This window comes from Gadus chalcogrammus, chromosome 12, assembly GCF_026213295.1.
Source record: "Gadus chalcogrammus isolate NIFS_2021 chromosome 12, NIFS_Gcha_1.0, whole genome shotgun sequence".
In the NCBI taxonomy this organism is placed as follows: Eukaryota; Metazoa; Chordata; class Actinopteri; order Gadiformes; family Gadidae; genus Gadus; species Gadus chalcogrammus.
This window is the reverse complement of record NC_079423.1, coordinates 30800564-30828135: the sequence shown is the minus strand read 5'-3', so window position 1 is coordinate 30828135 and position 27572 is coordinate 30800564. Positions and strand designations below refer to the sequence as shown.

Sequence of the window (27572 nt, the reverse complement as noted above, 5' to 3'; positions counted from 1 at the left end):
GATGCAATCGCTGTACTATGTCTGTTATGGTCGAAATGTATTTTGAATCAATTTTTCATCAGTCGATGGTAAACATTGTGCACCGATACAGAGCAATTGGTTTGACGATAATGAAATACCAGCACAGTAATACCATTGTATGAGTTGATTGTGCCAAATGACCTGTTGGTTAGGTTTATTTTTCTTTGATTCTATACATGCTGCTGTATACGCAAAGAGGGCTTTGGAGAGAAGTCGTCTGATATGTTGGCGCTACAACCCAAAGCACGCTTTTGGAAACCATAAGGGACTGGGACTGAAATTTATCTTTATTTCAATAAAAATTCTTTAAAATCCTCCTTTGTGAAATTCTAAAGCGGTTGTGGCTTGTCTTATTGTTCAGAGTTCCGATTACTGCTGTAATTGTTCTATTATGGCTGACATTATTTGAACGATTTTTATTCAATTCTACTGCCCAATATTGTTGAATAAAGTTATGCAAACAATGTGGTTCAACAAGTTTTATGTAACGATGACTGCTTGCTTATTCTATCCTATCCAAAAATGTCAAATATGTAACGTGCAAGAAGCCCTGGATGTGTCACTCAAGTGCGCATATTTGCAATGTATAATGCAAGGGCTGTATTTCGATAAGCGGCCTGTAGATGTCGCTGTTGGCCTGACCAGTTCTCCTTGCTCTCATCCAAGTGCACTTTTTTTCCAGAGATGTTTATAAGGAAAAACCTAACTTGGCTGCAGGGTCTTTTTGCTAAACTGTTACTCCTAAAAGCTAGGTTACTCTATATAATACACAATAAGCAAACTAAAGTAATGCTTGAGTATGTTCACTATGTTGAAATTAAATGTAGGATATATCATGGTTATTCTTGAAACAATTACTATTCTTTAAACCAGAGGAATATGTATATGAATATATTTTAGTTGCTTGCAAAGCCGCCGTAATGTGATCCAGAAAGTCTTTGGCCCGGCAGCGTGACAGAAGATGGCCCAACGGGGTGATGGAGCAGAGAGGCTTGCAGCAACAACACAATCATTTTAAAAAAAAAAAAGGTCCCAGAAATCCTCCACACGATGACTCTCTTCCAGCTGGCTCGGGGGAGCCTGTAGCCTTGGCGACCACCCCAATACTGGCCTCAGCTGTGCTCAGTACTGGAGTGATGTCAGTGGGTTCACTGTGGCGATCTACCATCTCCTCTCTCCCTTTTGGCCCTCCCCTTCAACATACACCGTCTCCTTCTGGATCCTCCTATGGCGGAGATCGATGGTTCTGGGACATTTCACAGAGCTGAAAAAGGCTATAAAAAAAAAAACATACATATATGCCTTTGTTTAAAAAATGCCTGTAGGTTCTAGAAACGTGTTGGAGGATTATGTATCAACATAATCTTCATGATTATCTTCATGTTTAACCTCTGTTTTTCTTTTATTCCTAGTCTGTTTTACATAGTTTTGATAGGCCAATATGTAAAGCGTCTTAGAGTACCATATTAAGCGCTATATACATTTCATTTATTATTATTATTATTATTATTATTATTATTATTATGTAGGTAAACAATGCATTGATTGTTTGCACATTAATTATATATTTCATCACACACATCTCAAACAATTCAGTACAATAATAAAGACAAGTAAAACAATGATTCAGCTACAATATACATTTTATTACTTTCAAATACAAAAAGGACCTTTCAGCTGAACAAAACCATCTCTCAGCCAAGAACTTTAACGTTTGTTTGGTCTAATCTGAGTTCCCAGTGACGTATGAGCGCCCCCATCAGGCCCCGCCCCCTCGCCATATTATTCATGCCGGGCAAGATGGCGGCGATACGGCCGAGGTATTATTGCCAGTGGATATGAACAGGCATTTTGATCATAGTATAAAACGGAATAAGAGATATTCATGGTTACGAATAGAACAGTATAGCATTGCTGTAACGCCGGCGTCTATACTAGTTTGGATTTCTGCTTTTCTAGGTGTTTTTTAACCAGAATGTTCAGGTTGTAGCTCGCTCCGACCGAGCAGCTAGCTCACCGAGGCTAGTCCGGCAGCTAGCTACCATCACAGAGAAAGCGGAGAATGGGAGAAAAGCTGGAACTCAAACTCAAGTCGCCGGTCGGAGCCGAAGCCGCTGGCTACCCTTGGCCGTTACCAGTATACGTAAGTATACAAATGGTCACATAATAAGGATTATTCTTTATTTGGGCTTTGCCGTCTCTTTTGTTAGCTAGCCCTTGCTCCTAGCCGTGGCTAGCCCCAGACCTACATGCTTGAAGTCAACCAGTTCATGCTGGAAGTCCACCAGTTCATGAGGGCTGAGGCGGTGACAGACAGACAGACGGGGCATCCAAGGTGACATGGCGCGGCGACAATGATCGATCCAGACGTGTGTTCGGCTGTACGTGCCCTTTTACCCGGGCTCTGTGTCTTATTTCGATGCTATTATGAGGCTTTGTGCAGCTCAATGTAAACACACGACCCTTTGGTCACTTGGATGTGCGATGTTTGTATAAGGAAGTCGGGTTAGAGACGGAGCGGTGCACTGTTGCCCACTACGTGAGGTCATTTGTGATAACGATTCATGACTGTTGATCATGTCTTGCCAGAGTGTATCGAATCGAGCTAGGGTTCTGTGTTATGAAGCGTTATAACCATCGGTCTGTCAGGGATCGCTGGATACACGACGTCTCACACTTCAAGCTCCCGAATAGACCTTTCACGTTACTTTGCATGTTTTTCCAATTGACAACTTTATCCCTGTGACCAGTAAAGAAACGTATTCAAATGAAATTGGAGAGAGCCACTGTAACATCAATGCATACAATTGGGCGTGTACATGTTAAAGGGGTAATGAAAGAGAAACTGAAAAAGGCTTCTTTACATCTCTTCTGAAGAGCATTAAGTATGATGCAATCACCCACTATAGCTTTTAACGTGGCTTATTGATTTCCTCCTAGTCATGTTTGCTTCCTATAAGCCAGCAAGTCAGCAAAACAGTCTCTTCAGGATCTTACAGGGACACAAGCACACACAACACACACACGTCAGAAATAGGCTTTATTGGTTTAACTGATACAAATTTCCTCGGGACCAACCGTCAAGGAATCTGAAGCATCTATGGTGTTCAGCAACACAGCCTGTAACGTGTCTCTCGTGTCTTCAAATGGAAAGCATGCCCAGAGTAGACTCTATATCCTCTCTCTGTCCTCCATGTGTTCAACCATTTATATGGATATTGGAATGGGGCCATATAGGAAGAGCACATTGCATTATAGTACATCGCATTGCTGCATATATTTAACGTCCGCCCAGTGTGTGTGTTTTGTGTGTCTGTGGCTTTCGGTCATGAATTGTATTATTCACTGCCCGTTTTCAGTGCTCTCCCACTGTTAAGACGCACACTAGCTGATTCCACTTGGTGTAGATTCCATTATTCTCCACTCCTACAGAGCTAACCGATTGGGTATCTCCTCGCCCACTGCGTGCACTCTAACTGTACTCTGTCCTGTCCCACATGATGCTGTAGCGGGCTCCCAACCGAGCTGCCAAGCAACGTTATTCACATGTTCTGCTCACCTCGTTACTGAATCGTGCACTTCTCCCTCCCTGCACTGTGCATTCTCCCCCTTCTGTGCATTTGAAATATGTCTAAATGCTTCCACACGAGACACCCTCTCTCCTTGTCTCGTGCGGTTTGTACTAAGCGTTGGCTGGGTGTGGGTAATTGCGATGGCATGTGGGTCTTAAACAGATTAGTTTTATAGAACTCCTTGGATCCGGTGTGGAATGTGTGACGCTTACCTGCCGTGTCTGGGACCCCTGTATCCTTTACAGCACGGTAAATACTGTAGTTTACACTACTAGTTAACCCGCGTCGGATACAGCAGAGATGCGGGAGCATTCATTTGGTCCAGCTCAACATCATTAGGAGCAGGGTTGAGACCAGGTTTGAACAGTGTGTAGTAGATGTCTGCAGCAGTGTAGTATAGTTATTATATACACACATTTGTACTTTTTTAAAATTGTTCATTTCTTTCGGGTCCCCTTGCACTGTATTATCAGATAGACACGAGTCAAACAGAAGCTAAACAGGCACCCTTACATTAACATTTAGAGCACTTAACAAACCCTTATCCAAAGCGTCTTACTATAAGACAATTTGTCAGAAGAAAGGATGTTCATAGAAACATGTGCCAAGCACTAACGATGGTTAGGTTAACCCAGTACGCATCAAAGATAGCTATTTTTAAGTCTCATGACGTTCAAAGTACAATAAGGGCTTAAGGGGGGGGGAACCAATGACTGCTAGTCATTGGGTCTGTCGCCAGAGTGAGCATAGTAGTAGTAGTAGTATTAGTAACACCAGTGGTATTCACTTCTTAGAGGGCTCATTCTTTAGATGTTTATCTTCCTCTCACCTCAGCGTCATGCTCTGTCTCTCCCCTTCAGTTCCCTCTCCTGGATCTCTCTCGTGCTCTGGGTCTCTCTGGCTCGTGCTCAGGCTGCCTCTGTGTCTCCAGACAGGGTTTATTTTTAGCCACAGCCCGGTCCAGGTGTTGCCGTGTGACTCTCCAGTCCTTTGTGTGAAAAGCAGCAACCTTTTCTCCCAGCCACGCTCGACGGAGGCATATACACACTCAGCGTTGATACAGTACAACATCCCCTCCACCCTCCCCTCAAGGCAGGTGGTGTATGTGAATGTTTACATGGACTAACTCGTGATATCATCGGGAAGTTGCGATTGTAGCTCGCCGAGCACCATATGAACCGCTACAACCCAATCCCTGCGAGTGTCTTGTTCAGTGTAAACAGGGCTACATCGGAAACCTCTGTAGCCAAAGATCTCCTGATCCGACGGAGCCTGCTCGACAGCTTGTCTCGTGTTGACAGTAGGGGCGCCGTGGCTCGTGTGCACATGGAGACGCTGGGGCGGGAGTTAGTGCAGCAGTAGTAGTAGTAGCGGCATTGCGCGGGAAAAACAGGTTTGTAGGCTGGGAGCCGTTGGCTGAAGGAAGCATGCCAGGCCGCAGAACACTGTGGCTGCTGTACTCCCTGATGGGCTCGCTCTCCTTCCCTCTTTGGCTCTCTGCCTCTCTGCCCTTTGGTTTCCCAACTGTGTGTGTGTGTGTGTGTGTGTGTGTGTGTGTGTGTGTGTGTGTGTGTGTGTGTGTGTGTGTGTGTGTGTGTGTGTGTGTGTGTGTGTGTGTGTGTGTGTGTGTGTGTGTGTGTGTGTGTGTGTGTGGCCTGAGTTGTTGTAGCAGTAGCGGGGAATATGTCACAGGAAGCCTGGTTGTCGCGGCGGCGAGCTGTTGGCTTACGGCCGGGGTGTCCCGACCACATGACAATTGCTGGGCTGCTGCAGGATTTCCATGTCTCCCGCCCCGACCTCCCCTAATCGCTTCCTTCTCTCTGTTCCTCTCCCCGGTTTCTCCCCCTTGTCTCTCCTCCCTCTGCTGTCGCCCGCCCCGCTTTACCGTCGCTACATCTGCACTTTCCTTTTCCTTCTCCCTCTTCCATTGCCTGACATTCCTGGAGCGAGAGGCCATTGCTGGCAGTTTATCAGGAGCAGGGAGAGTGAAAAGTGGGTCAGTGGGTCGAGTCAGGCAACCGCCTCAGACTGGCTCTGGGCGGAGACCGGTGTCCTATTACCGCCAGGCAGCTGTTGCGACACGGCACGCTCCGGCTCAAAAACCTAAACTATATATAACTCCGCTGTTGGCGACGGAGGCCGCTAAAAATAAAACCCAAAGGTCTAGGGTGCCTGTGTGTGTTAGTGTGTCTTCCCCTTTAGAACGCAGTGCCTCAGCATGCTCTCTCCCCAGGTACATTGCTGCAGGTCGTTCTGAGCGAGGAGGGGGGAAAGGGGGGGGCTTGTGTTTGCTTTTTGTCAACGCTGAGACAATGCAGCTTGTAACGACCCGGGCTCGGTCATTGCGACAGGCGTTAACGCTTCTTGGATGGTGACACGACGCCGGGGGGGTCTCTGGGGGTCTCCGGTGGTGTCGGGAGAGAGTGTAAACCGATCGGACAGGCAGGTAGAGGGTGTTGCAGTGGAGCGAGGTTGTCTTTAAGGAATGACGAACCGGCATGAGCTCGTGCACCGACATGAACCGTAGCCTGCGTGGGAAAGCCATACGGCTGCTAGGCAACCAAAACAAACGGAACGGTCAACTTTATGGAGTACATGTGGATGGAAACGATTAGACCCGCGTGGAAGACGTCAATGCTGTGCAGTGCACGACTAGATAAATGGAGTTCAGTGCTTGCTGAACCGCCCAGTAAGTCATATCTGCAGGGGGGTCATATCTGCACTAGCCATGCTACAGGCTGTAAGACATGCACAAGAAGAGGACACCGTGGCTGCAGCATTTGGGATTAGTAATCTCTGAGGCTGACCTCATGCCAGGGTTACCTCGGAGAACAGCTGGCTCCGTTTGATAGGCGTCAGCCCGGCCGTCATGACGAAATGTAAACGGATCGAAACCTAGAACAGAATCTAAACTTGCTCAACGCCAACGTTCACACTGTCTTACATTTAGGCTGGTTGGTTTGTTTGGTTGTGAATTACAATGGCTTTTGTGTGTAGTGCGGCAATCTGGTGGATTTCTGTTGTGTTCTCCTCGGCGACACCTTGGAGTTCAGTGAGAAATCTCCCTTGTGATGCAAACTGTCGAGACTGACACCCTGTTGTAACATTCATGTTATTGCAAATACAAGGGCTTTCATCAGCGGATCATTGGCTCATCGCCCTGGTGCTACCTCATCCGGCAATAGATAGTGACTCAACAGATGAAAATCTTTGAGATCCTGCTTTTTTTAAAATATTTTTAATCTAGAGAATGAAAGCAGGAAAAAATAACTGAAATCAATGTTCGTTTTCCAGTGTGCACTTTCACGTTAATGAATGACAATTAGGGGCAGCTCTTATCTCAAATCGAGTCAAATAATCAATGATCCCCATCACGGTTGTCCACTTTGAACTTGATTGTGGTCCACATTGATTCTGTCAGACTTCCTCACTTACCCCGGCCCTATCATTGTACTCTCACTAACGAGTCCCCTCTCTCGACCTCATGCTGTTAGTCAACCTTTGATTTTTTTTTTCTACACTCATTCACTCTGATACTGCCTGGTTCCAGTCCCTCTTTAGATGCTGGCTTCTTCTTCATTATTATTTATATCATTCACGTTGCATTTACGTTCTTCCCTTGACATGATCTTCCTACGTGTCTCGTTAAACTAGAGAACATGAGAAAACCTGCTACTTTTGTAACTCTCTCTCTCTCTGTCTTTCTCTCTCGGTCTCTCTAGGATAAACACCATGACGCCGCCCATGAAATCATCGAGACCATCCGGTACGTAGTCCCCCGTCACATCCGAGCCACTCTGACTATTGTAACCCCTGGTTACATGAACGCCTATACTGCAGTAACGCGGTCCCGATCTCTAATCTGACTTCCATGTTGTGTTTTGGCCTCATTCCTAGATGGGTGTGTGAGGAGATTCCAGACCTCAAACTGGCGATGGAAAACTATGTACTCATCGATTACGACACAAAGTGGTGAGCCGGGGTGTTGCACATCAAAGCACAGACGATCATAAGTGGCTGACCAACCTCATGTTCGGTGTCACTCTTTACTTTCTTTTTATTATTGTGGTTTGTTCTCTAGTACCTCCTATACTTCAAGCAATGCCAGTTTTCAACGTCCTTATTGTCTGTTTATGATAGTCCTATAATGCTGCAGTCACACCAAATGAAAAGGCGTGGCATGAATCCATAGAAATGACCTGGTTCGCATGGATTTCGTGCTGTTCTACCTAGTTTACCTGATGTCACACTCGCACGAGAGATTTCACGCTCTAGCAAGAAAGTTTGCGGGTATCGTGAGCAACCTCGCCACAGTAACGCCAGTAGAATATTCGCTTCCCTTTTGTTGCAAACATAATGATATTAGTGTGTTGCTTTTGTTTTGATCCAACCATTTAAAAGGGGTCTTCTTTGTACGCATACATCGTAAACTGTCTTCTGATCTTGTCTTTGTTGTCCCATAGCTTTGAAAGCATGCAGAGACTTTGCGATAAGTACAACAGAGCCATCGACGGCATTCACCAACTGGTAGGTCCACGGCCCACAGTTTATGTCTCTACTCATGCCGGCAGCCGACTTCTGAACCCTCCTTTGTCATCAAGTCGGCCTAATAATTCTTCTTTGATTATTAATGGCGTGAAATCTACAGTTTCGGACTGTAAACGCAGACATCTGTCGACGTGTTCTTGTTGTTGGACCTGAATCCTTCGACCTGGCCGTGTATCATAAGCACTCTGCCTCACCGGTCTGCACTCTGCCCCATAGTGGAAGGGGACGGCCAACATGAAGCTGAACAAGAGGCCCTCCAACGGGCTGCTGAGGCACATCCTGCAGCAGGTGTACAACCACTCGGTCACCGACCCCGAGAAGCTCAACAACTACGAGCCCTTCTCGCCCGAGGTGTACGGCGAGACCTCCTTCGACCTGGTGGCGCAGATCATCGGCGAGATGGAGATGATGGAGGACGACACCTTCGTGGACCTCGGCAGCGGTCAGTGCACTCCACCCTGGGGGGGGGGGGGGGGTTCTGTGGGGTTTGGACGTACCTAACAGTCCCTCCACGGGCCACAGGCTTGTGACTGAACTAATTGTCCCCTGTCCAGCAGGGTAACGAATGCACGGGCTGGGGTGGAACTTAGACTCTGATCAGCTTAAGTCATAAACTAGTTCCTTGGCCGTATAAAACTGACCCTCCCGCGTCAGTTTATTTGTCCTTAGCGTGTACTTGATGACATCGAATAAACCTTGCTGCCAGGCAACCGTCGACGACCGACACTGGTGTAAAAGCGAGTGGGCGACTGGGTCGGACGCCTTTTGTGTTCACCGTCTTGTGTGCCCCGAGAGAGCCGCCTGTGAACCCGTCTTCCGCTGTCGGCGTCCCCAGGTGTCGGCCAGGTGGTGCTGCAAGTGGCGGCAGCAACCAACTGTAAGCACTACTTCGGGGTGGAGAAGGCAGACATCCCCGCCACATACGCAGAGGTAAGGCCGTCAGTCTGGTGTGAATCTAAATTGACCAGGGACACAGACCTGACACTGACACGGTCAGCTGGGTTTAAACCATAACCTGATGTCTGATAAACCAATCGGACGGATGCCTTTCCCACTGAAAAGGATCTGAGATTGATTAACCGTTGCGCGCGCACGCACGCACGCACGCACGCACGCACGCACGCACGCACGCACGCACACACGAGAGGATTCAACAGTAGAGAGCAAAGCTGTGAATGAGCGTGTGGATTAGGATCAGCTGGCCTGAATGGAGTCATTGATGGTGTCTGTTCCCTCTAGTCCATGGATAAAGAGTTCAAGAAGTGGATGAAGTGGTACGGGAAAAAGCACGGCGAATACACGGTGAGTCGCTGCTTCACATAACCACAGGCCCCAACCCTGTCATATCTCTGCATAATTAGTGTTTCACATCACACCAGGCCACAGCCCCGTAGCATCTCTTCATCATGGGTATTGCAGTGTGGGCCATCCCTTAGACCCTCTTGGGTTGCTTGTGAGGCTCAATGTCCTTTTTATCGTTTTTCAGCTTGAAAGGGGGGATTTTCTCTCTGAAGAATGGAAGGAAAGGATTGCCAACACCAGGTAGAGTACCGAAACACAGTCGTACCAACCGGCCTGAAAACACTGGTATCATATGATCCGCGCAAGCGAGTTCCTACTTGTTAGCTGTACACTGACGTGGCTCTCTCTCCCTGCAGTGTTATATTCGTGAATAACTTTGCCTTCGGTCCGGAGGTCGACCACCAGCTGAAGGAGCGTTTTGCCAACATGAAGGAAGGTCGGTACCACGACGTCACCCACCCGGTTGGGTCCAGCCGCTGTAACCATTCACTTGTCTCTTCTTCTTGAGTTCATGGGAGGGAAGAGGTATCAAACGTGGCAGAGTCCGAACTCCATGACCCTATAACCTTTTCATGTCTGCCAATCGTTTGACCGGATACTCCGGAAGAGCTCCCATGTCGGTAGCAGGTGCTTGACCTGTCACTCAATCAACCTCACGGCCTCATAGAATTAATTGAATCAATGTGCTTAGTTTGTAAATCTCTTTGTGTGTAAAATCTCCACAACGTGTTTTTTCATTTGTCTTCTCAGGTGGAAAAATTGTATCCTCAAAACCGTTTGCACCTCTAAATTTTAGAATAAACAGTCGAAACTTGAGCGGTAAGTGTCTCCCTCTTGATGATGATGATTTAAAGAACAACCTTCGGTCATACCCGGACCAGACTGGACCCGTTTCAACGGACTACCTCTCCTCCTCCAGATATCGGCACAATAATGCGGGTCGTCGAGCTGTCTCCTCTCCGGGGATCGGTGTCCTGGACAGGGAAACCGGTCTCCTACTACCTGCACACCATAGACCGAACCATAGTGAGTAGAACACCTGCACACCATAGACTACACCATAGTGAGTAGAACACCTGCAGGCCATAGACTACACCATAGTGAGTAACCTGGTTTATATTTAATACTACCCATTGTGCACACAGAATGCGTTCCTCTAGACACTGTTGACCACAGCTTTCTAAAAGGCTTAGTTTTGGAGTGCACTCAGGAGCAATCAGCTGAAACATCTCCAGGCAGCCATTTGGCTACCCTAAGCAGCCAGAACTATTCTGTTTCTGCAGCAGCTGTTCTCCCGATGCAACAGTCGCATCCGATTCAAACCCACACATTGGGCCTGTAGCGAGAAATCAGGAAGGACAGCGTTGGGACGAACTGAAAGCGGGAGCAGGCAGAGTAGGGCGACTTGGCCAGGGACGCCTTTTCGTTAGCGCCTCTGCAGAACCACCGAGACGAGTGCCGTTTGCTTTCGGTCGCGTCACTCGGTCGGTGCCTCGGAAGCTCCATCTGTCTCCGTTGTACGCTGCATGGAATCGCCATGGGGTTGGCAGCCTGCTAAATGCCTAAATGCATCCGCTGCTTCCCGGCCCGTGTAATGCCGAGCATGATGGATGGAGATGAAGCACGACGTGGTGGTCGTCTGTTAGTTCTCATTTCTTGATTGATGCTTTAAGCGACTAGTTGTAGGCTGATCATGCATCAGTCACGCGCTGTCGGTTTATTCATTATTTGTGGAACAAATGACTTTTTGAATAGTAATGGGGTTGATTCTGGAAGAGTTAATTGCGTCTGTGGGGTAGCCCGACATTTACAAGGAAAATCAAACATTTCCTTGTTGTAAATGTCTCCTGTCGAAAAGGCAATTTCCCAGCACGCCCTGTGGCTTTTGCCTCCTCCACTTTGCAGCCCTGATGAATTATTTAGCGGCATCAGGCAAATTACAGGCTTTTAGTTGGTCATCAGGCCTGTTAATGTAGCGGTGTTGCTGTGGAAGATGTATTTCAATCGGACGACAACGCGAGACCACCCAACTGCCCAGTGGAACTAACTGCTGCCTCTTTGACTGTACGCCAAACCACCGCAGTCGTCTAAAACGTTGTTGTCTTTGTGTTCCACAGCTTGAAAACTATTTTTCTAGCCTGAAAAATCCTAAACTCAGGGTAAGTCCCATTGCTTCTATTCATGCACTGAAGCACAACATGTCACCAGAACTCCCTTTGGGGGGGAGAGTTCTCCCTTCAGAGGGTGTTCAGGACCCCGGGGACCGGCCCTTGACAGCAGCGCTCCGCGTGTGTTTCAGGAGGAGCAGGAGATTGTGCGGCGGCGGCAGCAGAAGGACAGCAAGGACAGCAAGAGCAACAGCACTACACCCACCAAGCCCAAAGAGCCGACCAAGGTACGGACAGAGCAGCATCCCCCGGTAGGCCGGCTCCCCCCCCCCCCCCCGCCCAAGAACACGGACAAACATCCACAACAATATGCCTTTGTTGGGGCCGAAATCGTGTGTGCTGTCCGATAAAATAATCAACATTTGTTTTAAAATTAGCAAAACATAAGCCGATATGAAATGCGTCCTCTATTGCGTTATCGCTGAAGTACAGTTCTAGAGCGGGGTTTAACTTCCGCGTAGCTTACGCTCACCGTGATTAACCGCGGCACTGCAGGCCCACGCACGGCTCGGCCGTCAGAGCGGCTCTCCTGCCGTACGGTTACTTCGGACGGCGGTTTACGGACCCTGCTCGCGGACGGAGCCGCAAAAAGGTCGGCGGCAGCACATCGTAAACGGCATAAGAGCCGTGCGCGAGGGACGTGATTACGCCGCGACTGGTTCACGCCAGCTCACACGCGGCTACTAGAGACGAGGCTCATGGCAGGCTGTGCGCCGTTTCCCTGGCCCCTTGAAGACGCAATTTTTAACGCTTCAACTAGCTTCTACCTTTATTTTTTTAAATGACCCGGTAGTCAACTCTGATCTATAGTGATTTTCAATCAAGTCGCACCCTATAATTGATCTATTATAAAAAATCGAAAATGCTGGCCAGCTTGTACTTGTAAGACTCATACTAATGACAGTCCCTAATCCCTTCCCGCTGACGCCACCCGGCCAGCCGAGCTATACTGGATCGCCCGAGCCAGTGCAAAACCATTTTTATAAATTCCGCAAGCCGGGAGTGGCCCTGATCTTAGACATTGCGACTTTAACTCCAACCAGATGGTGCGAGCTCCCCCAACCCTGAACCGGTCGGTGCATCGCCCTGCCTCACCTTACCTGTATGCTGACTGCCAACTTGTTTTGCATGCACACATACGCACACACACACTCACACTCATGCTCACACACACACACACACACACACACTCACGCACACACTAACTAACATGCAAACACTCACACGCACGCACTCGCATCCGTAAACACGCGCGCGCTCACACTCAAACCCTCCCACGCACAAACGAACGCCAACATCCCTACTCACGCACACACACACACCAACAAACAAAACCCACGCACACTCACGCAACCACACAAACGCTCACACGCACACACACACACACACACGTGTTCGACTAGGTGCTACAGCAGGATTCCTGCGGTGAGGAGGAGGAGCCTAGCCCGGTGGCACTGAAGGCGTCGCCCAAGCCGCGGCGGGCCCGGCTGCTCTCCAAGGGCCGCAAGCTGAACAACAAGAAGCGCGGGCGGCCCAAGAAGGCGGCGGCGGCGGTGGTGGCGGCGGCGGCGGTGGCGGCGGCGGCGGTGGTGGTGGCGGAGCGCAAGAACAACAAAAAGGGCCAGAGCGCACTGGACCTGCTGCACGCCAAGACCCTCTCCGCGGCACCCCCTCAGGGTCGGCTCCACACACACACACAAACGCACACGCACAGACACACACAAGCACACACACACACACGGCCAAACACTCGGCCTTGCTTTCCAATGTAATTACTTTCCCATGGTCGTCTCCTTACTGGCGTCTCCCACCTGTTCTACACCCTGACTTCACATCTCCACACACGGGTGTTGGGCTCATTGCAGCGGGTGTGATGTTGCTGCCTTTATTTGAACATGTGTTTTGTGTGTGTGTGTGTGTGTGCGTTGTTGTGTCTCCAGATGCGTACCGGTCTCCTCAGACTCCCTACTACCAGCTACCTCCCAAGGTGCAGCACTACGCCTCTAGCCAGCTGCTGATGAGCCCCACTCCTCCAGGCCTGCAGCATCTACTGGGTTAGCGCTCACTCTACCCCCCCCGACCCCCAACCCCCAACCAATACCACACCAACACCCGGACCCCACACCGCTTTACTATGTTTAGACGTCTACTGCGAACCCAAACAGTCAACGGAAGCTTGTCTCAGTGACGTGACATTAGAATCGGTTCTCATGTTTGTCTGTTAGATTGTCTTTTGGGTTGCAGACGTGCATTGTCAGCCCTTTTTTAAATCGTCAATGTTTACTCTTTAGATTTGAGGCCTATTGTATTTTCTTCCTCATTGACGTTTTAAAAGTCGACTGCCGCTTTGATCTCTGCCAGTCCCACTGCATCATAACGCCGTCTCCCGGTAGGGGGGGGTGGTCTGTACCGTCGTCCTCCTCCTCCTCCTCCTCCACCTCCACCTCCTTCTGATGCGTTTGTCTCCGTCTCCTCAGACAACATCAAGGTCCAGTACCTGCAGTTCATGGGCTACATGAAGACGCCGCAGTACCGGTCCAACCTGCAGCAGCTGCTGGAGCAGGAGAAGGTGAAGGGTTCGGGTCCCACCGCCTCAGGCCTGACCTCGGCCGCCTCACGGGCTGATTCATAATCAGCCCGTGAGGCGGCCACATCGGAGCCTATATCTGTTTAGTTCTGTTAGCATTAAGCACGGTATAGAGTCCTTGTTAAACCAATAGTTGGATTAGATTAGATTCAACTTGTCATTGCACAAGTAAGGACAACCAGTACAACGAAATGCAGTTTACCATCTGACCAGTAGTGCAATATTTAAAAAGTGCTTTAAAAATAGCAGAAGGAGCAGAAAAATAAAAAAATACATAGTGTGAGGTGGAATGCAGAAGGAAATGTAGACCAACTGAAATAAATCATGAGATGCCATCTCATTTCTCTTTTCTGAATCTTATAACGGAGCTAAGAAACATAACTGGAAGATTAAAAAAAATCATACAATAAAATTAAGAAGATCGAATCTATGATCTGCCTGTCTGTCTGCCCATCGGGGTCCTCCTCTAACACCCGGTTCTCCTCCATCTCTTCACCGTGTGAATTTGTGTGTCATTGTCTTATTCGTCATTGTCTTATTGTGTCTTTTCGTGTTTTGTGTTATTTAGACATTGAAACACTAACTGCTGCTAGAGAGTGCCAAACTGCATTTCGTTGTGTGTTGACGTGTCGGCTTAGCTCAGGCGGTAGAGCGGTTGTCTTGTAACCAAAAGGTTACAAGACGGCTAGGACTCAGCTCCTAGCTGAGTGTTGATGTGTCCCTGAGCAAGACACTTAACCCTAACTGCTCCTGACGAGCTGGCTGTCGCCTTGCATGGTTGACTCTGCCGTCGGTGTGTCAATGTGTGTATCAACCGATGTAAGTCGCTTTGGATAAAAGCGTCTGCTAAATGCCCTGATTGTAATTTTAATGACCATTCAGCTCCTTGAATCCTTGAATGCCAACACTGCCTCCTCTGCCCCCCTCCCTGCAGCTGAAGCAGCGTGAGCTCTCAGGACAGGCGGAGAATCTCCACTCCGTGTGCGAGTCCCACCGGGAGAAGATCAAACGGCTGTTCCAGACCAAGCTGGACGAGGTGAGACAGCGCTCCGGAGTCCCTTTCACAGCCAGCCGCTGACGTTAAGCCGGCTTTATGGTCGCCGTGGCGATGCCCGTGGGTGTCGCACTCCTCGTGTACCGTCTGTCGGGCGGATGATGTGTTGCCGTGGCAACAGACCGACCGGGGCAGTTTAGGCGTGGGGAATTTTGAAAATGTTACCTTCAAGGATTATAGCCTGCTGTGTATTCTGTGTGTGTGTGTGTGTGTGTGTGTGTGTGTGTGTGTGTGTGTGTGTGTGTGTGTGTGTGTGTGTGTGTGTGTGTGTGTGTGTGTGTGTGTGTGAAGACACAGCATAGCAACACGCACATCAATACACAACACGCACATCGACTCACAACACGCACAACACGTCCATCAACGCACAACACGTCCATCGACGCACAACACGTCCATCGACACACAACACGTCCATCAACACACAACACGTCCATCAACACACAACACGTCCATCGACGCACAACACGTCCATCGACACACAACACGTCCATCAACACACAACACGTCCATCAACACACAACACGTCCATCGACGCACAACACGTCCATCGACACACAACACGTCCATCAACACACAACACGTCCATCAACACACAACACGTCCATCAACACACAACACGTCCATCAACGCACAACACGTCCATCAACACACAACACGTCCATCAACGCACAACACGTCCATCAACACACAACACGTCCATCAACACACAACACGTCCATCAACACACAACACGTCCATCATCACACAACACGTCCATCAACACACAACACGTCCATCATCACACAACACGTCCATCAACGCACAACACGTCCATCAACGCACAACACGTCCATCAACACGTCCATCGACGCACAACACGAACATCACAACACAACATCAACATCAACACACAACACGGTCAAACGGTGAAGTTAAATTAGGGGCCGATGTTGTATTGTGCCCAGATCCTCGTTGACCCGTGTCGTTGACGCAGAACACCCAACCTCTGTGTCTGTCTCTGTCTGGGCCCAGCTGGGGGTGAAGGCTCTGACGGTGGAGGACCTCCTGCAGGCGCAGAAGGAGATCTCTGCCCACAACCGGCAGCTGAAGGAGCAGACCAAGCAGCTGGAGAGGGAGATGTCTGAGCTACGGGACCACAGCCTGCTGCTGGTGAGACCCCCCCCCCCCCCCCCCAGCGGGTATCAGGGTCCATCTCTGACACGTCCCCGCGGACTGTAGGCCCCCCCCCCAGGCCTAGGGAACACACAACGGGGTTGGGGCGTTTTGTAGATCAATGCTTAAAGAATTTTCAGGGTATAGATAGATAGATGGATGGAGAACTTTATTGCCATGACAACACAGTTGATTGAAATCTGTCTTAGTGCCACACAGGTTAAAATATGACAATACACGAATAGTACATACAGTACATAAAAGACAACGACACAGACAATCATTCAAACCAGTAAAAGATCAAAAGAAGGGTTTAACCTGTTGTTTCAAGCACTAATGGATTCAACCAGCAAATACATTATTCTTTTTTTTAAATGGTTGAGTTCATAGCATTTTTTCCTCTTTCTGAATTGTTATTGTTTAAGTATTAGAGTTACAGTAAGAACCATTATCAAACATGTGAAATTAAAGGTGTGTGTGTGTGTGTGTGTGTGTGTGTGTGTGTGTGTGTGTGTGTGTGTGTGTGTGTGTGTGTGTGTGTGTGTGTGTGTGTGTGTGTGTGTGTGTGTGTGTGTGTGTGTGTGTGTGTGTGTGTCCCAGCTGAAGGCTCGTTGTGAGGAGCTGCGTTTGGACTGGGGCTCTCTGTGCCTGGAGAGCCTGCTGAAGGAGAAGCAGGCACTGCGGAGGCAGATCTCGGAGAAGCAGAGGCACTGCCTGGAGCTGCAGGTACGGACACCAGCACCCTCACACCCCCGGAGAGAGGGGGCTCCCCCCCCCACAGCCTCAGAAGGCTGACTGAAGGTTAAAGGTCCCATATTATACCACCAGGTGTGATTAGCTGTTACAGGCAATCTGCGTCTTCTGACATCACAAGTGTGCGTGTCCACCTAGACGTGTGTTGGATAGATGAGCAGCGTTTGCTACAGTCCACTGGGTAGGCTGGTAGACTGATCTATCGAACGCACATCTAGGTGGACACGCCCACTTGTGATGTCACCAAAACACAGGAAGAGGCAGATTTTCAAAACGGCTTGTAATGGCCTATCACACTCCCACCTGGCGGTATGACGGGGGAGCTTTTAAGTCTCAGCTCAAATCTGGCTGATTTGGGTTTCGACCAATCACGTTGCAGGTGGCGGGGCGCTGTAAGCGCGTGATTGGCCGTAAACACGTAGTTTTGTGTTGGCTGTAAAACAGCCAACACAAACTCAGGCAGCGCAAAAGGAAAGAGGGTTTCTCCGGAACACAGAGACTGAGAAATGGATGGATTTGAATGAACCCTTCATTCAATCGCGCTGATGAAATAATCTGTAGAGCAGCGCCAGAACGGAGCGGGAAACCAGGTGTGACTCCGCCCCTCGCACTCCCTTTTTTCCGGTTCGGTGCCGACTCCCCGTAGTGGTGTCATAACAGTAGACCCCTGGACCCAGATTACCTTCCAGAGATCCATATCTCCACCATCTATACTACAACCTCCTCTACTCACACAGGGTTAAATAGGTACAACAAATGTTTATGGACTCTCGTAGCTGGGTCATAAAAAGCGTTGTTCCGCGAGGTGACTTGGGATCATTTCATTGGCAACAGAAGGGTTTCATTTCAACACCTTCTCCTTGTGAAACGGCTCTCCCTGGTGTTAGCCTTTCGTAAAGATGCCCCCTGGTGGTCACCCTGTGTAACGGCTTCCCCTGATGTTCAGCTGGTGTTCTCCTTGTGCAATGGCGCCCCCTGGTGTTCTCCTTGTGCAATGGCGCCCCCTGGTGTTTTCCTGGTGTAACGACGCCCCCTGGTGTTCTCCTGGTGTACCGGCGCCCCCTGGTGTTCTCCTGGTGTAACGGCGCCCCCTGGTGTTCACTGCCTTGCGTAACGGCGCCCCCTGCTGTTCACAGATCAGCATCGTGGAGCTGGAGAAGAGCCAGCGGCAGCAGGAGCTCCTCCAGCTGAAGTCGTACGGGCCGTGCGACGGCTCCCCCTACCGGAAGGGCCTGGACCCGCGGCAGGGCCTGGATGGGGACCCCTCCAAGATGCTGCTGTCCTCGGGCCCCGCCCACAACGGCCTGGGCGCCGAGGTCAACGGCGCCAAGGGGGACCTGCTCACGCGCTACCTGCCCGCCATCGCCATGGAGCACGAGACCGCCCCCAACGGGCGGGCCGCGCGCCACCTGGGGGTCTGCCACGCCCTGCCCGACTACACCCGCTTCTCCCCGGCCAAGATCGCCCTGCGGCGCCACCTCAACCAGGACACGTCGCTGCAGCTGCGCGGCATGGCGCTGGCCACTCACAGGTTGGTTGGCGACCCAACCACGCTGTCTCCGCTAGTCCTGCTCCTCACTGAGTGATGGGGCTGGGGGCGGGGCTAGGGGCGGAGCTAGGGGCGGGGCTAAGAGCCCGCTGTCTCTGCTCGTCCTGCATCGCACTGATTGATTAGGGGCGGGGCTGGGGGCGGGGTTGGGGGCGGGGTTAAGACCGTTGTGGTCCGTTGATTGGTTTTCAGGAGAAAGTCAATCCAAAAGTTCAGGGTTTAAATAGAAGTGATTGTATTGTCAAGAATGTGAAACGATGTATTTTACGACTTTGTTCTATATTATAAAATTAAAAAAAGTCCAAGTTTGAAATAACTTAAATTTGCATGTGATGACTTTTTTTTTCAAAATATTATCTTTTGTTTTGTTTTCTTGTATTTTATGGAGCCCTATAATTTCAAATCGCTGATAACAGTTTCTGGGAAACTTATCGTTACTTTTATCATCATTACTTTTATCTAAGCTGTAGCACATAGTGCTTACAATCATGGTAATATATTCATAACAGAAGATAAACTCAAAGTATTCTACGGCAACAATATAATACCAATTAGTCAAATAAATACCACCGCATTAATGACCCATAAACCTATGAGGGTACCAACCTTGTTAACAAAAAACAACTCCTGAAGAATTATGCAGAATATGGACAAAATAAACCATGGTTGCATATCTATCCTAAAAAATGGCTTAAAAAAAATGGACGCCTGTCCCAAATCTTATCAGGCCTCTCATCTTTCGAGGCCAAAGCCCTTATCTCCCCCTGATATGAACCTGGACCCTTGGTTAGAACACCTCTAGAGCAGCTCAGCCCACTGGCTCTGAGGGGCAGCAGTGGGGTTTAATACACAAGCACACAGTCTGTTAAACTACCGTTGTAAATCCTCAATATATAAAGTGTTGGACCCGCAGAACTACGGTTATTGATAGCCGAGCTGCGACTGCTTGAGAATGTTCTTGGGGAATTGTGGTCAGTTTAAAAAAGCTTGTCGCGGCATGTTATCCTGTTTGGCGAAGAATGTGTTCATGGGTCGTAAACATTCCCTTCCCTTAACTTTGCACATTGAGGCGGCCAAACCTTAATCTTTTCTGCGAACACACATTCCCAACAAAGAATGTAAGCACTAATTTTTCTTTTTCTTCTCTGCTGTCCCACATAACACGTATTTCTTGTTGATGATTTGTAGTCAAGTCAAAATAAGGTCAACGGCGTCTTTTGAGCAGCAGATAAGGAGGGCGCTTGCTGGCGGTTAACCGGTTTGCCCTGCTGTTTGTGTGTGTGTGTGTCAGGGGGGAACAGTGTGGTGTGATGTCACCCCTGGGGGCAAAGCTCAACTGTCCCTCTCCCAGCTCCTCCGACGGCCACAACGGCACCCCCAAGGCCTCCGACAGGGTGAGGACACGCCTTCTTCGCACGCTCTCTTGTGGATCTCTCTCGACTTGGCCTACAGGCCACGCCTGCGTCTCCGCCCTCCCGGTGACTTCTGTCGTTATACAGAGAGACTCACTCCGGGACCCTGTCTGTCCCTGTCCTCCTCTCTCCTCTCCCCCGCTGACTCCCTGTCTGTCCATGTCCCCCTCTCCCCCCCCCCAAACCCTACCCCTCCTGTCTATCCCTCTTTCTCCTCTCCCCCCTCACTCCCTGTCTCCCCCTCTCTCTCCTCTCCCTGTCGGCCCATGTCCCTCCCTCTCCTCTCCCCCCCCCCCCCCTTACCCCTCACTCCCTGGGTGTGTGTCTAGGGTGGGAAGGAGAAGAGTCCGTCTGGGCTGGGCGGGGACCCCCCCATAAAGAGCCTGCCCATCAGTATCCCCCTGAGCACCGTCCATCCCAGTAAGCTGCCAGTCAGCATCCCGCTGGCCAGTGTGGTGCTGCCCAGCCGAGCCGAGAGACTGGTGGGTACACGCGGACACGTCACGCACACACTGGCTCCTTCACACGCTGGCTCCCCTACACTCTGGTAATGGGCTTGGTTGCAGAACAGTGGGTCTTTGGGGGGGGGGGGGGGGGGGGGGGTTGTTAGGTGTTTTGCAGTAGTTAGGTGTTGTGTTAGGTTCTGTTTTGGAGTGTCTGTGTCCAATAGCGGTGCACTGCAGGAAACTTGACATGACAGAGGGTCTCCCTAGACAGGGGTGACATGTTAGACAGCTCTCCCTAAACAGTGCAGCGAAGGCAGAGCTCCTGTGTAAAAGGCCAGCATCTTGTTTTTATCTCTCCAGAGGAATACTCCCAGTCCTGTGTCTCAGACGGGACAGACCAACGGTAAGACTCTCCTCACAGCTCACTCACGAAGCCCGACACGTCGACGGACTCCCTAAAAGACACGCACTCCCTCAGACACACTCCCTCACAGACACACACTCCCTCACAGACGCACACTCCCTCACTGCAACACACTCCCTCACTGCAACACACTGCCTCACATCCACACACTGCCTCACATCCACACACTCCCTAAATCTCCCTCACATCCACACTCTCACATCCACACTCCCCCTCCAGCGACATACTTCCTCAAAGCCACACTCTCACTCACATCTAAACTCTCCCCACTCTGTCTCACATCCACACACTCCCCCACTCACATCCACACTTCCTAACTCCCTCACCCACACACTCCCTCACATCCACACTCACATCCACCCACTCACATCCACACCCTCCCTCAGTCTGCCTCACATCCACACCCTCCCTCAGCGGCCTGGCTGGCCACGGCACCGCGCTGTGAGCGTGACTCCACCTGTTCTGACCCCGTGACCCCTTGACCTCTTGCCCCCAGGCTTCTGTTCTGGCTCAGGGCTGATGAACGGCGGCTGTCACTCTGACGACCACGACGGCGCCTCTCCCTCCCCTCACCCCCACGCCAACGCCTGCCCGGCGGGCCCGCCCACCGCCGGCGGGGGGGTGCTCCACTACGCCGACGGGCCCCCCCGGATCCCCCCCGAGGACCTCCCACCGGGGGCGGAGTCGGACGCCGAGCCGCAGGACGGCGAGTCCCGCCGCCGCATCTTCTTCTCGTCCTCGTCCTCCTCGTCCTCGTCCTCCTCTTCCTCGTCGTCCCTGGGGGGGGCGGCGGCGGCGGCGCGGCACCACCACCACCACCATCACCACGGCAACAACAACAGCAACAACAACGCCGGCAAGCAGGGTCATCACGGTAGCCACGGAAACAACCACCACCACCACAATCACCATCAGCACCACTCCCATCATCAGTCGCCCGGGGTTCAACAACAGCAGCAGCAGCACGCACACCCCCCCACCCCCCCGCTGCACGGGACGGGGGCCCAGGAGGGGCGGAAGCGCGGGCGGAGGAAGCGCAGCTCCGCGGGGGCCGCCTTGGCCGCCAGCGTCTCCCCCAAGAGGAGGTCGTTCCACGGGCTGGGGGCCGGCAGTCACCCGTCGGGCTCCCCGCTCAACATCAACACCATGGTGGGTCACGGGGAGCCCTCCACGCGCACACGCGCAGACACACACACACACGCAGACACACGCAGGCACACGCACACACAGACCAGACACAGACGCAGACACACGCACACGCACACACAGACGCACACAGACGCACGCACACTGAAACGCTCAGAGACACACACGCACACAGAGACGCACGCACACACACACAGAGACACACATGCACACAGACACACCCATGCAGACAGAGACACACGCACAGAAACGCACATGCAGATAGAAACACACACACACGCACACAGAAACGCACATGCAGACAGAAACACACACACACACAGAGAAACAGACACACTCACTCAGAGAAACATGCACTCGCACACAAAGACACACGCAAACAGAGATTCACAGAAACCCACACAGTCCCGTACGCACACACGGTCACATCGTTGTTTGCGCTTGCCCCTACTTGCAAACCTCGAAAGATCGTCTCCCAGCAGAGCCTGATAAAAGGGTGTGTGTGTGTGTGTGTGTGTGTGTGTGTGTGTGTGTGTGTGTGTGTGTGTGTGTGTGTGTGTGTGTGTGTGTGTGTGTGTGTGTGTGTGTGTGTGTGTGTGTGTGTGTGTGTGTGTGTGTGTGTGTGTGTGTGTCGACCAGGTGAACAACATCAACCAGCCACTGGAGATCTCGGCCATCTCGTCCCCGGAGCAGGGCAGCCCGGCCGGCGGGGACCGGGAGCAGCCGCCCGTCCTGAAGCGGGAGCGGCCCCTGGAGCCCAACGGGACGGGCGCGTACTCCTCGGCCCCCAGCTCGGACGACGACGGCGACTCGGGCTACCCCGCCGACACCTCCAGCTCACGGTACGCAGCAGGCCTCGACCCACCCTCCCCCCCCCCCCCCCCAGGGCCCTGCCCGGTGGGACCAGAAGGAGCTTCAACCGGGCTCAAGGGTGTGATACCAAGCCTGCTCAAGGCTGCTTTATAGGCTCCCAAGCCAAGCCTGCTCAAGGCTGCTTTATAGGCTCCCAAGCCAAGCCTGCTCAAGGCTGCTTTATAGGCTCCCAAGCCAAGCCTGCTCAGGTGTGCCCCATCTCACCATGTGTTGCTGCTCAGCCCACCAACTCCCTGCACAGATTACACCAAGCAGCAACAACAAAAGCAGCCCTGTGGCCTTGACAAGACACACACACACACACACGCACACGCACACACACCAGCTATGGGATCTGCCCGGTGAATGCTGTAGTGCGTTTCTTTAAAGGGGAACTTCACCCATTTCCATTAAGCTTTGTATCGTTAGACACCCACTCATATTTTTAAATGGTCGTGCATCATTCCCATATTTTCTGGAGAGAATGGAGAGATCCGTATCGATCTCCAACACTGGAGAGATCCGTATCACTCCCCAACACTTGTGGGAGTTGTTGTCTTCAAACCACAAGCGCCAAAAAGTCACTTTCTGCCTTTTCTCGGTCAAGACGGCACCAAATTATAATTTTATTTTATTATTCAACTACATATAGGACCCAATTTCAATACATATTCATGCCTCCATCGGTGAAATGCTCCTTTAAGTGTATCTTCCTCCTTTTTCCCCAAGAATTGAAAGGAAGATTGCCACCATATCGTTGGAGAGCAGAGACGGTCCCAGCAGGACCGGAGAGGGAGGAGAGAGAGGTCAGTGTCCAGACGGGAGAACCCTGAACCCTCACTCACCCACTCACTCACTCACTCACTCACTCACTCACTCACTCACTCACTCACTCACTCACTCACCCACCCACGCAGGTAACCCTCACTCACTCACTCACCCACCCACGCAGGTAACCCTCACTCACTCACTCACCCACCCACCCACGCAGGTAACCCTCACTCACTCACTCACTCACTCACTCACTCACTCACTCACTCACTCACTCACTCACTCACTCACTCACTCACTCACTCACTCACTCACTCACTCACTCACCCCCTCACAGGGATGGCTCTCACCTCCTCCTCTCCTTCCTCCCAGGAAGGAAGTCTGGTGGCAGCAGTGGCCACAGCACCGGCAGCGACGCCTCCTCCTCCTCCTCCTCCTCCTCTTCCTCCTCCTCCTCCTCCCTCTGCTCCACCAGCAAGTGGAAGTCCACCTTCTCCCCCATCTCCGACCCCAAGCACCCGGGCTCCGACATGAGGCAGGGGGGCTCCCCCTTCGGCCTGGGGGGGGCCCCCTGCCGCGGGCCGGACCCCGACTCCTCGGACCACAAGCAGCAGCAGCCGGGCCGGAGGGGCAGCGAGGGGGAGGCGGCCACCTTCTCCTCCTCCAACCCCTTCCTCAGCCAGGAGGTGGTGCTCCGGGGAGGGGGCGGGGGAGGTGGAGGAGGGTCCCAGGGCGGTGGCGGCGGCGGCGGTGCGGACCAGCGCCAGAGCTTCCAGAAGCAGAAGGGGTCCCGGGACTGGGAGCTGAAGGGCGGCGGCGGCGGCGGCGGCGGCGGAGGAGGCCTGGCCGGCCAGAACCTGTTCATGGCCGCCGCCAGCGGGGGCGGAGCCGGGGGCGGCGGCGGCCGGAGCGGGAAGGCGGGCGGCGGGCCCGCGGCGGCCTCGTCGGCCTCGGGGCCGGGGGGGCAGTACCTGGGGGCCCAGTTCTCCCTGGGGGGGCCGACCGTGCTGCAGTCGCTGTTCGGCGCCCAGACGGGGGCGCCCACGGTGAACAGCGGGGCGCGGCTGGTCAACGGCCACTGCTCCATGGGGGGCTTCTCCAGCGCCGGGCTGGCCGGCGGAGCGGCGGGAGGTAAGAGGAGCAGCACCGAGCGGACCTAGGACCCCCTGATCCTTTAGGGCTCAGGGCTCAGGGTTAGGACCCCCATGACCCTTTAGGGGTCAGGGGTCAGGGTTAGGACCCCCTGATCCTTTAGGGGTCAGGGTTAGGACCCCCAGAACCCTTTAGGGGGTCCAGGGTTGGAGCTCTGAGGACGTAGCTCTATGGCGCCGCGGAGGGGAAGGGTCGGCATGGGAACCACGTGGACGGTACAGCCAGACCCCGTGTCGGCCTGGACTGACTGACTGACTGACTGACTGACTGACTGATGGACGGGCTGGCTGACTGACTGATGGACGGGCTGGCTGACTGACTGATGGACGGGCTGGCTGACTGACTGACTGATGGACGGGCTGGCTGACTGACTGATTGACTGACTGATGGACGGGCTGGCTGACAACCCGGCTGGCGCTCGCGCTGCTTGGCATAACCCCCCCCCCCCCCCCCCCCGCTGCTTCTTACTTCACGTTGGAGCCACCCACTGAAAACGTCTCTCACCTCGACACTAAAAGGAACTCGTCAATATGTATTTGAAGTCGATGGTCGACGTTCTCTGTGGGTGCGTCGGCTGGAGTCTGTCAGTCCAATCTGCATGCAACATGTCACGTCGCTAAAAGCTTTTGTTGTGAAGCGCTGTCGCCATGGCAACGCTGATTGGTGTTGTGCAAGCCCTGCCGGGGCTTGCACAACTCGCTTGCTGCTCTGCAAAACCTGCTTCAGCCCCTGCTTCCCTCTGTCCCCCCCTCTCTCTCTCTCTCTGTCTCTGTCTCTGTCTCTCTCTCTCCCCCCTTCCCTCTCCTCCTCTCTGTCTCTCTCTCTCTCTCTCTCCCCTCTCCTCCTCCCCTCTCCTCCTCTCTGTCCCTCTCTCTCCTCCTCTCTCTCTCCCCCTCCCCTCTCTTCCTCCTCTCTGTCTCTCTCTCCTCCTCTCTCTCTCCCCCTCCCCTCTCCTCCTCCCTGTCCCTCTCTCCCCCCCCTCCCCTCTCTTCCTCCTCTCTGTCTCTCCCCCCTCCCCCCTCTCTCTCTCCTCCTCCCCCTCCTCCCCCCGCTCCCCCCCTGCTCCCCGCTGTGTGTGCTCCGCAGGTATCTTTCACCACGTGGTGCCCTCCGTGTCGTCCCATCAGTTCGGCAGCACGCTGCCCGTCCCCGGGGGCCTGGGGCCCCTGCTCGGCCTGGCCTCCTCCGCCTCGGCCCCCGCCCAGCAGCACGCCGCCGCCCCCCCACCGGCGGGCTCCGCGCGGCTGGCTGCGGGCTCCACCTCCCAGGCACAGCAAGGCCGCACGCAGTCGGTCCTGCAGGGGCCCCCCTCCAAGCCCGGCGGGGGCGCCGGCTCCCTGCCGCCGCCGCCGCACTGCGCGGCCCCCGCGCCCGCCTCCTCGGCGCCACACCTCCATCTCGCGGGCCCCCCCTCGCCATGCGCCCCCTCCCCCCACTACTCCTCCCTGCAGCACCAGCGAGCTCACTCCTCCCTCTCCTCCTCCACCATCCCCCCTGCTTCTGTGTCCGCCGCCGCCGCCGCTGCCACAGCCTCCCACTCCTCCCTCTCCTCCTCCTCCGCCTCCGCCTCTTCCTATGCTCGGCCCTTCTCGGGGCACTACCCCCCCCGCCCGCCCCCCCCTCCGCCCGCCAGCAGCAGCAGCTCCGCGGGGGGTGGGGCGGGCGCGTGGAGGACTCAGAGTGTGACCGGCTCCCAAGGTGCCGCGCAGCTCTCCGGCAACCGACCCAGATAGGGCGGGGAGGGGGGTGCGAGGGGGAGGGGGGGGGGGGGGGTTTAGGCGGGGCGGGGTGGAGGAGCCCAGGTGGTTGTCGAGCAATCAGAGGAAGAGGGACAGTGAGTCTGGCTCTGGCCCCCCCGCGGTTCTGCCTCAGAACAGGGTGAGTCTGAAGGGTTCTGAACGGAGGGCAGCGTTGGCGATGCACTTCGCTTCATGGGGCGACAGTTCTTGCACACGCACACAGTGGTACAGAGTACACAGCCTGGCCTCTCTTTGGTTGGTTTGTGTTTTAAATCTAATGTAAATGTGGTTTTGATCATTGCTCTGTAAAACAACATTGATTTTTTAATCCCATGTTCCTATTCAATATCAAAGTAGAGTTATTGGTTGACACTTTTGTGACAGATGGCACTTTAGCACATATTGGGAAATGGATAAATTGAACTGGTTCATTTCCAATGATAACAGCCCAATAGCTAGAGCCAAGCCAAAAGTAGGCTCGAGTTAGCGTGCTAAACACTCATTGGTTGTCATAGTGCTTGTTTTATTACAAGATTAGATTAGTTTAACAAATCCTCAGTGAAATGCAATATCCACACCAGGAAGGAACCGTACAATCGGGTGATGAATGTTGAGTGATAATTGTGACTGCAGAAGGAACAGAAGCCCCCCACGAGTTGTATGCCAAACCCACTGTCATTAAACTAACTTTACATAAAACCGGTCATTAAACACGCCGTAGATAAGACCAGTCAATAAACCCACTGTACAGAAGACCGGTCGTAAACCGCACTGTACAGAAGACCAGGCATTAAGCTGACTGTACATAAGACCGGTCATGTCTTCCTCCTCCTGTTCATTGATCTAAGGGTCAAAGCAGAGGCTTGAAAGCAGACCCCCATGTTAGTTCTGACCTGTCTCGCATCTCCCACAGCAAACCAC

The 27572-nt window shown here is 52.5% G+C and overlaps 1 protein-coding gene across 1 annotated transcript in view; it reads left to right on the top strand.

Moving 5' to 3' along the window:
• Nucleotides 1-1795: 1795 nt before the first annotated feature.
• Nucleotides 1796-27572, top strand: part of dot1l (DOT1-like histone H3K79 methyltransferase) — a 31084-nt gene continuing 5307 nt past the window's right edge. The window contains exons 1-27 of the mRNA XM_056604663.1: nucleotides 1796-2164; nucleotides 7316-7359; nucleotides 7491-7565; nucleotides 8057-8120; nucleotides 8358-8583; nucleotides 8977-9071; nucleotides 9381-9443; nucleotides 9628-9683; nucleotides 9800-9879; nucleotides 10194-10262; nucleotides 10363-10469; nucleotides 11561-11602; nucleotides 11743-11838; nucleotides 13015-13288; nucleotides 13552-13665; nucleotides 14089-14180; nucleotides 15133-15234; nucleotides 16267-16404; nucleotides 17008-17133; nucleotides 18297-18691; nucleotides 20001-20103; nucleotides 20451-20603; nucleotides 20928-20970; nucleotides 21488-22140; nucleotides 22777-22979; nucleotides 23719-23795; nucleotides 24133-24891. Coding sequence (XP_056460638.1) covers nucleotides 2084-2164; nucleotides 7316-7359; nucleotides 7491-7565; nucleotides 8057-8120; nucleotides 8358-8583; nucleotides 8977-9071; nucleotides 9381-9443; nucleotides 9628-9683; nucleotides 9800-9879; nucleotides 10194-10262; nucleotides 10363-10469; nucleotides 11561-11602; nucleotides 11743-11838; nucleotides 13015-13288; nucleotides 13552-13665; nucleotides 14089-14180; nucleotides 15133-15234; nucleotides 16267-16404; nucleotides 17008-17133; nucleotides 18297-18691; nucleotides 20001-20103; nucleotides 20451-20603; nucleotides 20928-20970; nucleotides 21488-22140; nucleotides 22777-22979; nucleotides 23719-23795; nucleotides 24133-24891 — 4330 coding nt within the window. The 5' untranslated portion in view covers nucleotides 1796-2083. The remainder of the gene's footprint in view (nucleotides 2165-7315; nucleotides 7360-7490; nucleotides 7566-8056; nucleotides 8121-8357; nucleotides 8584-8976; nucleotides 9072-9380; nucleotides 9444-9627; nucleotides 9684-9799; nucleotides 9880-10193; nucleotides 10263-10362; nucleotides 10470-11560; nucleotides 11603-11742; nucleotides 11839-13014; nucleotides 13289-13551; nucleotides 13666-14088; nucleotides 14181-15132; nucleotides 15235-16266; nucleotides 16405-17007; nucleotides 17134-18296; nucleotides 18692-20000; nucleotides 20104-20450; nucleotides 20604-20927; nucleotides 20971-21487; nucleotides 22141-22776; nucleotides 22980-23718; nucleotides 23796-24132; nucleotides 24892-27572) is intronic.